Source organism: Cinclus cinclus, chromosome 1 (assembly GCF_963662255.1).
Source record: "Cinclus cinclus chromosome 1, bCinCin1.1, whole genome shotgun sequence".
In the NCBI taxonomy this organism is placed as follows: domain Eukaryota; kingdom Metazoa; phylum Chordata; class Aves; order Passeriformes; family Cinclidae; genus Cinclus; species Cinclus cinclus.
In genome coordinates, this window is record NC_085046.1 from 61,649,550 (window position 1) to 61,667,673 (window position 18,124).

Here is an 18,124-nt window from a genome sequence, read left to right on the forward strand (position 1 = left end):
AAGGAGCCTTGGCAGAGGGCTTTTCATGGCTATGCATTTCTCCTGGAAGCAGTGGCTTCAGGCTCACCTTGGCCAAAGAGCCTGCAGTACCCTACCATGCACGGAACCTGCACCTTCTGACTCAGAGAGCAGAAGCAAAGGGGAGGTTACAGCCTTCTACAGTAGCAACACTGGATTGGTTGTGTGGGTTTGTGCAACAGAATAGGCTGAAACTCCTCCCTTGGGCAATGGGGGTATGGCAGAAGGTGACTGGTCTTTGATGCTAGATGCTATACTGGGAAAGAGAAGGAAGGAGAACTGGAGTTCTCATTCAGGATTCACTCACCTGTGGAGCTATTGCATGCCTTTAATGGAATACATATGTGGATTAGGCCCCGTGCTTTCAGTCTGCACAGTCTAACACATAGCATCATTTGGAGATCAAGCACCTTAAAACTCCAAAAAATGTCAATGAAATAAGAACTCCAATTTCAATGGCTCAACTATCACTGGGAATAAGGGTTTTGCATGTTCTTGTAAGCAGCTCAGGAAGTGAGGAAACACTACAATTACCTACATCTATTCACGAGTCCCAAAACATAACCTGTCAGCTAAATCTTTCATCCCCCCCTTTTCCCTCCTTTTCCTTCCCTATAATCCCCTCAAAACAATCGGCACAGTCACATATCCTACTTTTCAGCAACTAAAAATGAAAAGTGAGGGATAACTCTGTATAGGAGAGTTGATGTCGCTGTGTGCACTTTACATGCACTTGAGTTTGTAGTGAGTACACCACAAACACAAAGCAGAAAGCTTTGGAAACCACCTGAGGGTTTCTGGCTGTGAACCTCTGCAATGCATCATTATGTGCTTCAGGTACTTCATACCCTTGGCAGGTTTATTACTGCCTAGAATTTTCTCATTCCAGAAAAGAGCTCCTTCACCTTGTTATGTGACATTATGGCCTGCCTTACACACAGCCTGTAGCAATGCCTCAGCTCACATTATGTTTATAAAGTAGCAATTATTTTAAAGAAACACAAAAGCACAGTAACATCACAAATGGTGAGAAGGATATGAAGTTGCCCTTCCTTTCCTTCTGCCCAAATCAGGCAATAAGTAAAGAACAGTGGCAGTGCAGTCCTGTATTCTTCAAATGCAGAACAAAACAAGCTCTAATCTACTAGAATTTCTCTGGTAGTTACAACACAACTTCCTCCTCCATCCTAACAAGAGGAACAGAAGAGCCTCTGACACACTGCCTTTAGAAAGCAACCCCAAGGGAGTTATAATTGCTGGTAAATAAACACATTCTCAGACAACACAGGCCTTTAAAATAAATATTGAAAAAGAGAAAAAAAAAAAAAGGGTAGGGTGGAAGAAAATAGTAGAACTTATATAAGCAACAATAAATCAGCTATGTCTCTCAGCCAAGTAGACCAACATGGTATTAAAAAAAGATTTCCAAAACTGTACCCTTAATGTCAAAATGTTAAAGTAGAAGCAATATCCTATTGCCAACAGAACATTTTCTGTTTCTCAATTCTGCAGAAACTGCCTTTCAAAAATATTTTGCAATAATAAGATAACAAGTCTGTTCCTTTAAATACAATCACTCTCACACTCATTCTTTGTAAAACGAGAAGAAAATCGTATATGTACAAACTGAAAACATAGACAATATGTGCTCTTAGCTTTGTTTTTGTTAATAGTTTTGCCTCAAGTTTAAGACCTTTCTGAGCTGAGGGATTTCTTATTTAAAGCACAGTAAATTTTACCACACCAATGACAGCTAGAGGACAGTGTCCTTATTGCAAAGACTACATTTCAGTATTTTCAGGTCTGGTTACAAAGTATTTGGGAACGCTGCATTAACACCTAATTCATCTCCTCACAGAAATCTTTCTGTAAAAAATACAAAACTACTAATATTTTTCATTAAACAGTGGTTCTTGGTACTCAAATAAAGATGATGAGAAGAGGTTAATTTTCAGAAATTACATGTTACCTAAAAGAAAATTTTGAAAAATAGGGAAAAAATGTTTAAAAAAAAAAAACTTCCCAATTTTAATATGTTAAATTTATCAAAACTGAAACATCAAATTACAATCGTGGTCCAAGGATAGTGACCTGCTCATTTCTTTCCCCTCTATCTACATATGTGTAGGTATTATTATACTCATTATAACAACCATTTATGGAACAATAACTATTTGGCCTCTGAGCAAAGAGGAAATCCATTCACCCATTTCACGTTTTCCTTTCCCAAAGGTGATTCAATGATACAATAATACCACATCCCAAAGAATACTAAAAACACTTTATTACTGAAGTCAAAGCTCTGTGGTTTAATTTTCAAGGTAAAGCTTGGTAACTGTTTAACAAGTCAGTCACCAGTGGATTTAACTCTTCAGACTGCCTCAAATTTAAACAAAATCATCATCACTATTTTCCATTCTGCTAAATAGTGTGAAGAAAAAAAAAAAAACAAACCACCAAGCACTCAGCTGTGTCTGTGTAATCCATATTCTCTAGTCCCCTAAGCTTCTTCCACTGATTTTAACAAAGGTCTTAAGGCTTGTCTTCAAGCAAATAAACTGTGGCATTTTTAAGAATATGGTAATTGACACCTTCATGTGGGATGAAGCCTGGAAATTTTCAGGCATCAAAGGGCACTGGAAATCAGTTTCAACAACAGCATCCTTTTCTTTCTGCCCTCTTGCCACAGCCAAATCAAATCACCCTTGATTGAAGGAAGGTTTAAATGCTGTATAATGCAAAAAGATGAACAGGAGGAGGACATGGCAGGAAGCTTCTCTGCTGCTTTTTCCAAGAGAAAGGCAACAAGAGTCTAGATATTGACATTGACCTATGGGAAACATTTATGAAAACCTTTGATTTCTAAAGATACATACCCCTATAATACTTAAGCCTTTCAGGTACTCCTGGCGAGGTTGGGCTTGGGGTACACAGCCTGCTAGAACAACTTTCTTCTTCTCTTCTTGGGCTTTCCTAAAGAAGGACAAACAGTCTGTCAATATTCTTTTTTAATTATCACTTTCAACTTCAACACAGTCATCTTATGTATATGACAACAGAAAGTAATTACAATGAAGACCTCACCAAATCAGAAACAACTTCTGCATGTTTGAACCTCAGAAATAAAAAAAAAAGCAACACACCAAAAGAACCCCATATGAAGCTACTGCACCTGGTTCAGTTTAAGCAGTATGTACAGAGACCACGACCACTGCATATCTTGGACAAAAACACAACCTTGAAAGCCCTAATCAAGTCCATTTAACTTTATTTGCCAAAATGGTAGAAGAGAAACTGGCCAAAAAAGATGGGACAAAGTAATTAACCCCAATTCAAGAAGTTACATAGAATGCAAGTTCAGAGGACAGGATGCAGGCAGGAGCCCCTAGCTGAGAACAGACATATTTATGTAGTACCAGTCAGAACTGACCAGTTACATCAGTCTTCTGATGTTTTCTTAAAACATTTATTTACTTTGAAATATGCCGTTACTTTAAAATGTTTAAGTGTTTAAGCACATTGAGCACTTTCAAGCTTTAAATACTTGCCTCTGGTAGAGAAACATTTGTCTGGATATTACCTTTCATAATTCCTTAACTTTAATGCTACCTTAGCATCAAGCAGGAAATCAAAACACTAAGATCAGTGGTTTAACACTGTTCATTTCCTTAGTAATATTTTTACTCACTTTGAATTCAACAGTGAGTATTGAGCCAGCACTGAATCTTGAAACTAATGGAAGAACTAGAAAATGCGCAGAACTGGAGATGCAAAACCTACTAATGTTCATTAAACTTTGAAGATGATCCACCAGCACATTAACCCAACACACCAACTGCATTACAATGTACAAAACACAAAAGAAGAAAGCGCTGAATATTTTTAGGGGATTTTGTAGGTTTAGCATATTATGGGTTGCTCTGAGAATGATCTATCACAGTTGCATGTTGTATCATGACGTCCTGACAGGCTTCTGTCAAACTGGAACCTGGAATCTTTTCTGCAGCAATGTATGAATTAGTGAAGTGTTTACTGTTATGCTGGAATAGGCTGAGACACATCACAACACCTTTCAGAAAAAATATCCACAATACACAGGTACTTAGACAATTTTACACTCTTCAGCTTGCTTGAGCTGCCTCCAAGATGAATGCACTAAAAGAAGAGATGTTCAACAAGCACCTGGATGCTTAATGAGTTTCTTTCCATCTCCAGCAAAGGCAATTTTAACAAAAAAAAAACCCCAAACTAACCCAGAGTGGTACCACAGACAGCTTCCCTGCTCATAATTTTCACTTCACACTTGTAATATGGACAAATCTATTTACAATTTACAGCTCAAATGAAAGCTCATAATAACACACAAATTGCAGTAATAGAGGAGATCACAGGCTATTTTGCCAAATATCCTATGTTGGCGGCTTCACTAAAATGAGGTATTTTAAAGGAAAGGAACAAATACGAGTGAGAAATAACAGGAAAACAGATTATGACTGTTACTTCATATCCAATATAAATGCAGCAAATCTATAAAATACTTGGTTTTGTTTAAGTGGGACTTTCAGGAAATGTTCAGACATTCATCATACAGAACCTTGTTGGTCCTCTATTTGCACACTAAGGGCATAATATAAATGCAAATCTTTTCATCTCTTCCTTGACAGTATTTCTGTGGGTAAAGAACGATGATAAAATGCTAATTTAGTACATTTCTTAGGCACTGAACATAGAAACGAGTCTCCAAAACCTGCAATCGCTCTTTTCTTTCAGTGGTAAATATTTAAGAAATTTTGCAAAACTTCAATGGAGGTTACCTACTACATATCCAAAAAAAAAAAAAAAAAAAAAAAAATCATACTTCATGCATTACCTAAAAATGTCACATAGCACCATGTGACACTCCACTAAGTCAAAGGATAAAAATCACTACTTATATAGTTCAACAGACTCAACCTAATGCCTGGAGGCAAGACAATAAGCCCTGTCTCCAGCAAACAAAGCACACATCCCTAGGCAACTTGGCATCTGGTATAATCTGCTGCAAGCAACAGCCCGCTCCATCTACTTGAAAACCTGTGAGCACTACAGAAGAAAAAGCTTTTATTCATGTCTTTTTATCTGAGAAAAAAAAATAAACAAAGTTTCCCTTGACACATTAAATGGCATTTTAATGTTATTTCACAGCTTTAACATTTTGCCATATCTTCTGGGACTATAACTAGAGCTAGGGGGGAAAAAGTTAAAATGAATATTCTTCATAATAAGCATTGCCTTCATTTAACTTTTGTAAAGTTGTACAGGTCTCTACAGAGTAAAGAATTTTGTACACTGAGATTTTTTTTCTTAAAAATGCAATTAAGTGGGAATGCCAGAACTAAATTTTCAATCATAGCCAATTTTCATTACCTTCATAACATACCACACAATACATAAAACCCACCATAAATGAAAAGCCACTGTAAGGAAATTATGATTTTTTTTTGCCTCATTTTCAAGAAACCACTTCTCAAAATATGCATTCCAGTGCTATATTGTCACCTCCTTTTAATATTGTTTAATGAGCCCTACTCACATTAACAAAAGCCTGCAAAAATTATTCTTCAGAAATGTAGTTAGCATGAGAACTATATTAGAAGAGCCTTTATTCTTCAAAAACATGAATAGTAAGGAGAATAATGCCTCATGGAATCTAGTAGGTGGCACGAATAAATACATCTTCTCTTTTAGAACCCTTTATATTTTTAAGTTACATGAACTCTACCTTGAACTTCCAATTTAATTGACTCATGGAACATCTTCCAGAAATACTCCTCTGAAAGCTACTTGCAAGATACACATCTGAATAGAAATTCAATTAGAGCAATTCTATTTTTTTTTTTTTTTAAGAAAGGAATTATTGAAGCTACTTCCTAAGTAAAGATGGGGAACAAAAAACAAGTGGGAAACAACAGGGGTGTGAAGTGCTGCATACAGCAGAGGACTCATAAGATCACAAGATTTATACTGCGGTGCAGAGATAATGAAATAGGTTCCATGTATTCTGCCTTTAAAAGCAAATTTGAGAATGTAACTGGAGAATTTCTGCCTTGCTCATGCACAGTTTTATTTATGTTAAAAACTTTCCAAAACTGGAATATTTTTCTCACAATTCTATGTAATTTGTTAGATGATTCCTCTAATTTTTATTTTTTAAGCTCCATGAAAATTTAGTCAGTAATACAACAAAGAAAAAGAAACACTTCCCAACCTTCCAAAAAAGCTCCCCATAAGCATTTGCTACATCAGCACTGTGTGTATACCAACACTGCTGGATACCATGGCAGCCAGTGCAGGAAGCTGTTCCACTTTTTCATGACTCACACAGATACTCGGGTGGAAGCACCAAAAGAGAAAAGTTAGGGACATTTCCCTGAGGTTCAAATTTAAGGAAAGCAATAAAGAAGTTAAAGCAGGAGAAGATGGGCCAAGTTCAACAGAACCTGTGATATTGAAAGCAATTGCTAATTTGCTCTTTGCTAGAGACAAGAGGATCTAGACCACCACTGCTTGCCTGCTCATTTCCCTTTCCATAAGCAGAGCTGCCCACTGGATTTTTGTAAGCTGTGAACTCTTAAGTAACTTGTAGCTTTCAGGGAGCCAACATTACTCCCTACCAAGGGATCCCAGCTGCACAGGAAGGCTTAACAGGCCTCTGAAATAAAAAGCAGTCTGGTCTTCAGGGAGGAAAGCTGAAAAACTACAGACTTGTCAGCATGAAACATCCAATTTGTAAAGTGCTGCTCTAGTACCAGATATGTAAGACCAAATATATTGCCTGCAAACCCTACATTTTTTCCTCCAAAACCCATTATTGGTGGAATTAAATAATGAAGAAGTGCATAAACAATGAACAGAAGGTTGCGTGCAGCAGGACTAACTAACAGTCAAATACAAGTAAGAGAAGAAGTTTATGAGTAGAATTTGTAAGCAAATGCAAGAAATTAAGGGGGAAAGTGCTTTGCAGTGAGCTTCTTCAATTTGTGTTGATAGCACTTGGGAAATTTTTATAAAATAAGAACCATTTGTAATTCTAAAGTATAACAGGAACTAATGTTGTTATCTGAAATGATAAAGTAATTATTTCAACCTGAATCCTTCAGGCAGATGACAATTGGCCATCCATGAGCTACTCCCACCAAATGCAGTCCTCATTGTACCTGCACAAACATGGCAACTTCCCCTTAAGATGTGTATACTTAAACTGAATTGTGCAATGCATCATTGTAGTCTTTTCATACCATTCTCATGGCCTCCTATTACACAAAATCCACAACAGTCCTTATCAGGTATTTTAGAAAGGTGTAAAGCCATAAACAAAGGAGAGCTTTGTGTCTAGAAGTGCTCAAAGAAATGTCAATACACATGACAAAGTTCTGCTACAGTAGCTCTAGCTAAAGATAGTATTAGCTGGGTATATGATGAGATCAGGCTGCCAATGATTATAAAAAGTAATATTCAGGAGATACTACTTCCCAGGCCACAGAAATGGTGTTATGATGTCTCTGGGGAAAAAGAAATGCTATTTGGCTGAAGATGCAAATATGTGAAAGATCTTCCATAAAGAAATCCATAAAATCACACAGCTATTTTCTGTTTGAAAACCTACAAATGGTAAATTCAACCGTGGCTTTACAGGCTTTGAGCTAACGTAATGTCTCATTAGTACCCAAAGGTTCACTTCCCATCCTCCGTCTGCTGTTGTTGCTCTTACCTTTCTCCAACTTCAACACCCCCTTCTTTCTCACTTCTGGCCATCTGGTATCACTCCTCCTCTGCTCCAAGCTCTGCAGCTCATTGGGCCCTTCCACAGCCCCATTTAACTCAAGGATATAGGAGAAATTTATTGAGCCAGACTGGGGGGGTTTAACCATTTTGTTCCATTAAGTTAGCTCATGAGAGAAGGGATGCAGCAGACCCGAAACTGAGGGAAAACAAAAGCTGTTGGGAAGGAAACAGAAAAAGAGAAGGACACAGGAACTCAATCTCTGATGAGCTTAATTAACAAGTCTCATGAAACCTCTGAGGTTACAATATGCTGAGCACAGCAGATGAGTAAGAACCAAAAAAGGATGTCAGAAAGTCATAAATGTTCTGCTTTCGAAGTTAGGGACAGCCCCATAGACAAAGGCTTGTGGAAAAACCTGATGAAAGCTTGTCAACATTATTAATCAGAGCAGAACCACTCAAAAGTCTGTCTTTGTGCACTTCCACAGCCCCCAAAGAATTACCACAATTTATCTGTGAGGCATTTGAAAATGCAAAGTTCATATGAGGATGCTTATGCTGATTACTGCAGTCTACTGAACTGCTCTTGGAGAACCAGTCTCGAGCAAAGCAGCCATCTCACTGTCAAGCTGCATCTGTCAAACTTGTCAAATAGCATTTCCTGTGGCAAATACCATCAGGTAACATGCAAATATTCCAGGGCAAAAATAAGTTGCATGTCCTCCTCCTGACAAAAGTGAGCATGTCTTCTCTGAAAGTACTTCAAAAAGATAAAAATCCTTGCTCCATCAAACTCCAAACTGAGGTTGTAAAGACATGCTCCAAACAAAAATTAATAAATAAAAGCATAAAATTATCCTTCCCTAAGAGAGCTTTTTATAGCAGGTGAAATGTCAGCTCTGAGAATAACCCCAAGACTCATGTGCTACATACCAAATTACTCCCGAGTTTCTGAAATGAATGGAAACTTGTTTTCACCCAACTACCTGGGCCAGCAAGTGAAGTGACTGCAGCTTTGTCTGCAAAAGGCAAACTGAATTGAAACTCTAAACCCAGTCAAATTGTGCCTGAGTTTTACTCAAATTTTCTGTAAATGTAACTTTCTAGACAGCAATTAAAGATACAACAGCTATTCCTGGACAGTCATTACACAAATATATATTACTACAACCATGTTAGTGGTAATAATGGTCTTTTCTTCCCACAAAGGTCTTCTAATTAATACATCAAAGACTATATATATATCAAACTGAAAAATTAGATCAGAATGTGTTCAGGAAGAAGATGAGATGAAGGAACAAATCTTAAATCTCACCTTGGCCCTGGCTAGTAATTTTTGTAGCCCCAGGCAAGGCTGAATGCCTTGATCAATATGAGAGAAAAACTTCCAGGATGTCTTTTGGTCAGGCTAGGCGAAAGTGGTTACATGCCAGTTCCTGTTCCTCCAGATGATCAGGAAAACAGATTTTTTTTAAAATCAATATACCATAACTTTAAAGCAAATCTGTAAACCCTATAATTAAAAGTTATCAGCCTTACAACTCTTCTTAAAAGCAAAGTGTCATTAATGACAATCTCCTCCTTAAAAATTTAGTCTTGGCAGAGAGAATTTTGCTTGTTGGCTAAAAAGCATATATATTTTAAAATTTAATATTTTTTTCTTGTAATTGTAAAGTTGTTGGTTTGTGTTTTGTTTTTTTCCTTTTTCTGTTTATTGAGAAGACTGAGAGACCTTGTAATGTAACAGAAAATACCAGAAATAGCATTTGTCCTCCCAAGACTGTTGAGCAAACTGGGGCCTGGCAATCTGCTTAGGGGGTGCCAAGACACCCACTCACTGGTTCAAACCTCCCCCAGCTCTCGTCAAGTGAACAGCACAGTCTGCCAGGACTTGTTAGACACTGACAAACCTTCACTGCCTAACACAGGTGACATACATGCTTTGTAGAAGGTATTCACCAGAAGGTTGGGAGAAAATTTCTTTCGGCAGTATTTTGCTAGTGCTTAGGCTCCCACCATTCTCCAGATAAAACCATCAATTATTTGCTTTTGCTGCTCTACAAATCTGGGGTTTATGAGTTTTGTTTCAAGTACATTGTTGGTAGGATACATTACTATGCTCCTCAGCTCCTTTCCTTCCTGCCTCCTTTCAGTGCTCATCTTTGTCTCTCTGCTGACAGCACAAGTATCCTCAACTTCTCTTAGGCACAGAGTACCAATTACACTAAAGTTCTGCCCATTCAGTCTTGAAAAGCAGAGGCTGCTAGAAGCCAAACCACCAGGGAACTGCTGCAGGTGGCAGGAACTGGAATTGCCCTTAAAAAAATTAGCAGTTTCTGAACATCCTTGAATCTTTATGTCTTTAGCACAGAGATGACAAGTTGTAGTAGGGTCGTAAGAATACTTCACTGTCTTTCTGAATCTCCAGTTTCATGCTAGCCTCTCTTCAGCAAGAATCTAAGAAGTGACAGTGGTGAGTTTTCAGAAGCAGAAATAGCTCCAAAGCTATAGCAGCAATTTTGTCTTTTTTCTTTGCCTTCTGACACTACTCTCCTTCTTTAAGTGAAAGCATTTTCACTTCTCTAATAGTCAAAAAAGCAAGACTTCATGCTCCCCCTTCAAATGGGAGAGCTTAATTCTGTTCTGAATTTATTTTTGTATATCTAGACGAACTGTCAAAAGGTACACTTGTCTCAAAAACAGTAAAAGGAAATCTCATATGAATTCACTTGGAAAGTGACACTAAACTTCTGCCAGATTAAAGAAATGGAAATCAAAATCACAAAAGTGAACTTTTATATCAACCACACGGCTCTTATGCTATTCCCCTGTTCTTTCAACATATATTCCTGTAGGAATGAGAATATTCTATCATAGTATATTTCTCCTTTATATTTAGTTAACTGACAATTTATTCAACTTCACCTTCCCAATTTTACCCCCCTCTTAGTTCTATTAATCTCTAAAAAAAAATAATAAAAGAAAAAAAAAAAAGAAGGACACAGAATAATGATTGTAATTAATGTGTGAAATACTATACTGCCTCTCAGGTTCAAAGTACAGGCAGGCTTCAAGTTACACATATGCATGGCCAATGGTTGTAATAGAAAACCCTGCTGATACAATGACTAAAAAATGAAATTAGTGTTGAATGAAAATTAAATAATCCGTTCCCCCCCTGCCCCCCAGAGGTATAGCATGCTTCTTACTAACAGGCTACCTACAAAATTTTAAAAGGATGTTTTCTAGAAGCTGTTATTAGTACTTCTCCAGTTTCTTTGCTAAGTGTAACAGACCAGGAATCTTTTTCCATAGGGTGACGATGGTGAAAATCCAGAAAGCAAAATTTACATGGAGTAAACACACAGAGCAGTACATGATGCCAACAGTGTTGTTTTACCAAATCATCAGAACAAAACACCTGCACAATTCCATGGTGTGTCTGACATGGATCATTCTGATAAAAAAATTGAGAATAACAAAGAAACTAACAGCCAACTCATTTTTTCTTGGACTCCTCCAGGGCAGCTGAGGAAGAAAACCCCAGACCTGAAAGGCAGCCAAATTTATGAACACCCAGGGCAGGGAATTTTTTTTCTCAAAATCAGGTGGCCACAGCTACTACATGAAAGAAACAAAAATAACTTATTGAGAACCACTAAACAAAGTTTTCATCTTATGTGCATGGAAGACTGTCACAAGTTATCCAACAAAGAAAAGGAATCAAAATTCAATGAAGTGATTTTTCAGAACAGTAAGCTGCATGTTCTTTCTCCCTTACAAAAATGCTATACAAGCGGCCCCACCGTGGCTAGTTTTTGTGAGGAATTATGAAATAGGTAAGACCTATAACACAGTGTGATAAAACAGGAGAAAAAATGCAACAAAGAACAGAGCAGAAAATTTAAAAAATAAAAAAAAAGGAAAGAGAGGTCACTCCTCAACACTGGAACCTTCATTCTGTCTAAACTGCATTGTATCATATTTTTATTAACCTCTGGGGTTTTGTTTGCTTTAAAGTCTTCCAATAAAGCCCAGCAAGCTCTTCCTGAACCAAATAGATAAGAACTGATCACAGGACCTGAACAAAAGATATTGTCCAGTAGCCTCTTACATGCCAGATTTATGACAGCCTGATCATATTAGCAGGTGTCCAATGGACCTGCTCCAGTTTTCTTATATCCCTCAACTGCCTCTGTTACACTCAAGACAGAGCAATCCAGGTGAAGCCCCACCAAGCAGAGAACCATAAATGGCCTCCTCTCCTGTGAATATGTTGCTCATGTTTTACTTATGCACAACTGAGAACTATCATGAGAGTTGGCTCATGTTTCTGGGTCTTCACTATACATCTCACACACATTCTTTGCAACAAGCCACTTAGCCACCAGCCTTATGGTAAAAAATTATGAAGAGGTGTCAACTAACTCTTCATTGGTACCTTTAATCTCTCGTTGTTTCGCACCACAGCTGAAAGAACAGTAAAGATCCAAACAATTCTCCATGGACTACATTTTGACAAACAATTTATTTGTATGGTTTTTGTGTTGCTAGAACATCTTAGTGATTTCTATGCTCACAGAAATTCATCACAATCCCTGAAAGCAACAGACTCCTATACTCCTTTAACTTTATGCTTTAGAAGGGTTTTGCACACACAGTACAATACAAATGGAAGAGATATTACTATTTTATTTCCTTCGGAGACTGAAGCTTTGAATCTGTGGTTACATATATAGACTTAAAAGTGTAATCCTGCTTCTGGAAAAAAAAAAATTATTTTGTCTTTTTCTATCCAGGCAGTTTTAACTACACTATCAAGGGTGACTTGAATGACAACTGCACTACACTTCTGCTTGTAGTGCTGGAAAAATTCACCACTCAGTTGTTGTTACTGATGTTTAAGCAGAGGAAGGGAAAAGATGCTGTTAGAAAGGTGGAAGCTCAAAAGTGCATCCAGCAGCACAAGATGGCTTTAGTGCACTCCCACTGTGAGGTGGGACTGATCAGAGTAGCTACATCTGTTCCTTGCTTACAATTTATGCAGCACGCTTCCATTCTGGTTTAGGCTTTTTGATGTCTGTGGATGGGAAAACATTTCCTGGGTGGTCGCTGAGAAGAAGAGAAGACAAGTCCTAGAAGTAGCTCTGAGAAATTACCAGTTTAGACATCTAAATCTAGTTCAAAATGTATTATTTAGAGAGCTAAGAATTGTAACTTCTGTCAGAGCTGAAGAGGTAATTTCTCTAAGCATATTAGCTTGCCTGAGAATGTTTCCTAAAATAATCAAGATATCATTCTAGTAGTTTTCACAATAGATGATCTTCTAGAAGTTTAATATACCTCCAGGCATTTTAGAGGAATAATACTAAATGAATGGGTTAATATAAGTTTTAGGTCACATGCACATCCAAAAGGTCAGAACAACTTAAAGGATTCTAGCAACAAAACTTCTAATTTCTAAAAGACAGCAATCCAATGTGGAGTGAATACAGCATCAAGCCTGACAGAGTTCAAGGAGTATTTGGACAATATCCTTGGGCACCTGGTGTGATTCCTGGAGATGGTGCCATGCTGGGCTGGGAGCTGGATTTGATGATCTTTATGGGTACCTTCCAAATTACCATAATCTGTGTCATTCTCTGTGAGGGAGTGAATATAAGTATTTGCATGTGACAATAGCTACTTCACTCCCAAAGCTCTATTTCCTTTTCCCCCCTCCAAATTTTCCATAAAATTTGATTCTATATGATTCACACCACCATATTTGCAGTGCTCCTTTACCTGCACGTGGATGGAATATTCTATTTTTGAAGAATAAGCATGCTCTAACACTGCACAGCACTATGCTTGTAGTGTATAACCAGCAGCAGTAACTCTGAGCACAGTAAACCACATGTAACACTTCACCAATATTTCACAGCTTTGTCACCCATCCCAGTGACCAGGAAAGTCAAGACAAAGGCCTCAATGCAGTATGTTATTGAACTCTTTAGAGATAATAATGGATCAGGAGAGTAATGAATCATTTTTAAAGGTTACTTTGCAAGACCTAGGCAAATTGAGCTAGGTGCTTTACAGATAAAGCTTCTCTAACCATCTCTAACCTTTTTCTTGGTCTTGTTTCTGATGCATGATCACCCACAGGTGAGTACAGGAAAATGGAGGCAGACTCCAGCTGTATGTTTGTGGGGCTCCCAGACTTTCCTTGTGCAATTAATTTTTGTTTGTATTAAAGCTCTAATGAAAAAGGCCCTCCTCATTAAAGCGCCTTCCCTGGACTTCAGAAACACATAGTAAATTCATACCAATGTTGTAACATTCAAGTTTCTCTGTAACACATAAACAGCTCATAAGGTTGATTATATCAACCTTTAAATACCTCTAAGAAATATGAATAGCTTAAACAGCATTTCCTATGCAACCACTTCATATTTTTAATTCATTTCTATTTTTTATAAAACATGCATCTCTTCAGACTTCAAGACATCTCACACCAGGAAAACTATACTAAATAATGCAGGGTTCTCTGCATCAAGATAACTTAGCTCAAAATTCTACTGAATCTCACTGGAAATTGTCATCCTGTTACGAAGCTCCAGAAAATAAATCCCTCTGCTGCCACCAGCAATTTCAAAGAAATTCTGTTCTCTGGCTCCCAAACACTGCACAATTTGAGAGGGTGGGAGAAGCGCTAACTGCACAACTTAAGCCTTTGAAATTTGCTCTAAAAGATTTCTCATGTCTTTCTTCCAAATTTTTCTAGCAACTCAAGTACATTTTTCAGACTCTGATTGCACTAAGCATATAATATTTTTTTCTTTGAAATACTACTTCATTAATAAACATCATGGTTTTTTCTACCATAGCCTCTATACAAAGATTCAAAATATTAAATAAGCAATTGAGCCTTTTTTTCTGAATAGTCTGCGCACAAGAAGATCTTCACCTGTCAGCAAGCAGAAGTTTGTCTTTAAAACAGGTGCCAGAGGAAGGCAGAACTTTTCTTTTGAATAAAACTCAGATTAGGAAATTGAGTACTGTACTCCGTAAAACACCTTTCAAAATCTATGCCCCATTCATTGACTTTTCACATCTCTTATATCAGACAACGCACTCCAGGTTTCCCTAGAACTCAGGGAAGTAAAGTGTGTGTTAACCTTATTTAAGATAATACAAAATACTGTATGTGTAAAATATAGGCCTGCCTGTATCAGCAGAAGGGAGCTTAATTCTTTAGTAAGGGACAGGATACATGAGCTTGCATGCATATTTGTACTTCAAAATATGCTACAGAATGACAGAAGTGAAAAGCTAAGTTCCACATTGCTATTATAACAGCAGCTCAACCTGATTTTTTTTTTAAGGTTTCTTAAATTTAACAGTATAAAACAGCAAGGAGTAAACAATCTTAGGTACCTAAGCTGGTTTTAATAATACCATTCACGTTGAGCTAAACAGTGCTGAACTGCTCACTTGTCTTCTGTTTTGCTCATTTTCTGAAATTAAAGCTTTTACCCTGTTTTGCACCCTGATCATGGGTCAAGTGAAGGCCACATCCACTCTGATGACCTTCAGAAGGCTTGAGAGCCTTCATTCCCCATGCACTCTCCTTAAAATGTTGTTACAGCTACATTCTCCCTCCCTACTCCCATGAGAGTGCCAAAAATTGCTCTTAGTTTCCGCCTCCATTCACAATATATAGCAATTTATTTCTGCCAGTATTTGCCACTTTCTGAAAAAGCTATCAGATGTTCCATGCAAGAGTGTCTTCCTTCCCTCTGAAGGGAATTAAGCAGGCCCAGACCAGACCCTATGAGTAAAGCAAGGTTAGCTGAAAGAGACACTGTATGACTGCATTCATCCTGCTCCATGGAAACAGTTGTATTTGAAATAACACCGAAATGGATTAACTGTGTATCCATCCAGTTTGAAATGCCACCAGTATCAGAAAGTCACATTGTCAATAATAAGATACCAAATTAGAAAACACAAAGACAGACACCAAAAATTATTTACTGCAGCAAACTTCTCCTAAAACATGCCTCTTACATCATCTGCTTTAAAAAATAACCCAGGAGAAACACAGATAAACATTTTTAAATATTCATGCATTGGCTTTATCAATTTTAAAAGCACAAAACCAGAGCATGTGTGGTGTTCACAATGAGTTATAACATTCACCAGGACTGCTCAAGCTTTGAAAGTACGTGAATAATTTGAGAGTTTGCACATAACTCTCAAAAGTTATAAATTTTAACAAGCAAACTCCTTAATTCCATGTTCTGTATTCTAAAATATGTGCACTGACCTTGTCATCAGAATGGACGATGATATTTTCAACTCCATACATTCCTCCATATTTTCAACTTACATACAGTTTAATTAATATGTTACCAACCATTCTCACTCTTGGTATTCTACATTCTGGTATGCAAACTTAGAGAAACCACTGCTGAGGCTACGGTCTACAGCCAGTGTCTATCCAGCTCTCATCTTCCAGAATTTATCCAATCTATAAAACACAAACTTCAATTCCTATTTGTACCACAGAAAGTGTTTGGGAACTGTTGGAAAACCTGTCTTTTCTCTCCTGTTCTTCTCAGACACCTCAGCTGTACATACACTTTCTTCTATAACTGCAGCACTCCACTTGCCATGTGATCATCAGCCAACATCCCAGAAAGAGCACAAATAGCAGACTGGCAGTCCTCTGCAGGCCCAAGCAACACCAGATGCTTTTTCCATGGTTATCAACAATAGTTTTCTCTATGAACAATAAATAATGCTCTTTTTGCTTAGCTTACAGATCTCTCTAGGAGAGAGCTTGTGAGTACAACAATCTGGAGCATCTTGCTTTCCTGTTGTTATCATTTATTTTATTATTATTATTATTATTCCAATGTGAGCATTGCCCTGATCTAATGGAACTTTCTCATCATTGTGACATTTGTTCAATTTAACATCCATCAATTTTTACCACAGACAATGGCATTTTTAAAAGGTAGCACTTACATGCTTTGTATAAATTTGTACAGGAAATACTAAAGATATATAATAAATATACATCCTTTGATGCCACTTAAAAATGGGTAGGTTCTCTCTTCTTAGTTCTACTGCACATAGCCTTTCACTTATTCTTAGAGGTCTCCACCATATATATTCCCTTAAAAACATTAGTGTCTCTGCCAAAATTCTAGGGTTTTTACCCTTCATCTTGTAACATTTTCCCATTTTCCTGTGGATATTTTAAAAAGCTGTCTTAACATCACCCAATTTGACCTTTATTCCACATTCCTCACTCTTCTTGATTACAGAATTGTGGACTAGCTAAGGAACTGTTCTCAGATAAATTTCAATGTAGTCTAAGTTCTTCTTCTCAGACAATTTTACTGGGTTCTTTATTTCTTTCCAAATGACAAACACATTATTCACTGAAATAATCCCCACTGAAGATAATCAGCTTCATATAGTCCCTAATCCTTCTCAATCTATCAGTTTGAAATCTGTGATTTCATCTTCACCTGACACAGCTCAAAAATAGCTATCACCTTCTTCTATGTAGAAAGATATTCAAGGTAAGAATACAGACATAATAAAATGTGATGGTTTAAGGTTTCTGAAAAACACTGTTCAGTTCAGGAACCAGATGAACAGTCCAAACAGGTCAGAGGGACAAATAGTTGTGTTGAAAGGCACCTTGTAACACTGAACTTCTGTTTGTCAAGCAAATCTCACTCCAGCAGAAGTTGCCCATCTGTTGTGTATAAAAATAGCAAGACCAGTTTGTTTGCATTCCCAGTAAAAGCTAATCAGCATGGGGGAGCAAGACACATCTTTGCTTACAAACAGGCTTCCTGGAAGGGTGATGTGGAAGATACTATTGACAAGGACTCCTCACAAGTGGCAGCAGGAGGGAAGAAGAGCTTCCCAGTTTTACTGAAAATCAACCAGTTAGCTATGATAACAGGGTGAAAACAGTGAAGGTCTTAGGAAATTCAGTAAATCAACAACTTCAAAGTAAAACTGTATGGGTTTATAGCATGAATTTCAGAAATTCTCATATCATCACAGATCATGTTTTTACTTGGGGAGGGAAGTAAACTTTCCTCTTTAGGAAGCTGAGAAAACTACTGTTTGTCCAAGGTTTAAAATATATAAATAAAAGTACTCTTTGTAATCAACAAAACTAATGAAATTATAGATTGATAGTTAAGTAGCTGTTTTCCCCACTATATAACAAGTTACTTATTTACAAGAAAAATCTGGGGTTTGCCTTAAAAATTGTGTCGGAGGAGTTGACTAAATTCTCCCAACTTCTTCCAATATACATCTAAGAAAT

General features: G+C 37.3%; 1 protein-coding gene across 1 annotated transcript in view; it reads right to left on the reverse strand.

Annotated features, from left to right (window-relative positions):
• The window catches only part of CDKAL1 (CDK5 regulatory subunit associated protein 1 like 1), a 377,407-nt gene that overhangs the window by 255,501 nt on the left and 103,782 nt on the right, over window positions 1-18,124 (reverse strand). The window contains exon 6 of the mRNA XM_062514885.1: window positions 2,895-2,991. Coding sequence (XP_062370869.1) covers window positions 2,895-2,991 — 97 coding nt within the window. The remainder of the gene's footprint in view (window positions 1-2,894; window positions 2,992-18,124) is intronic.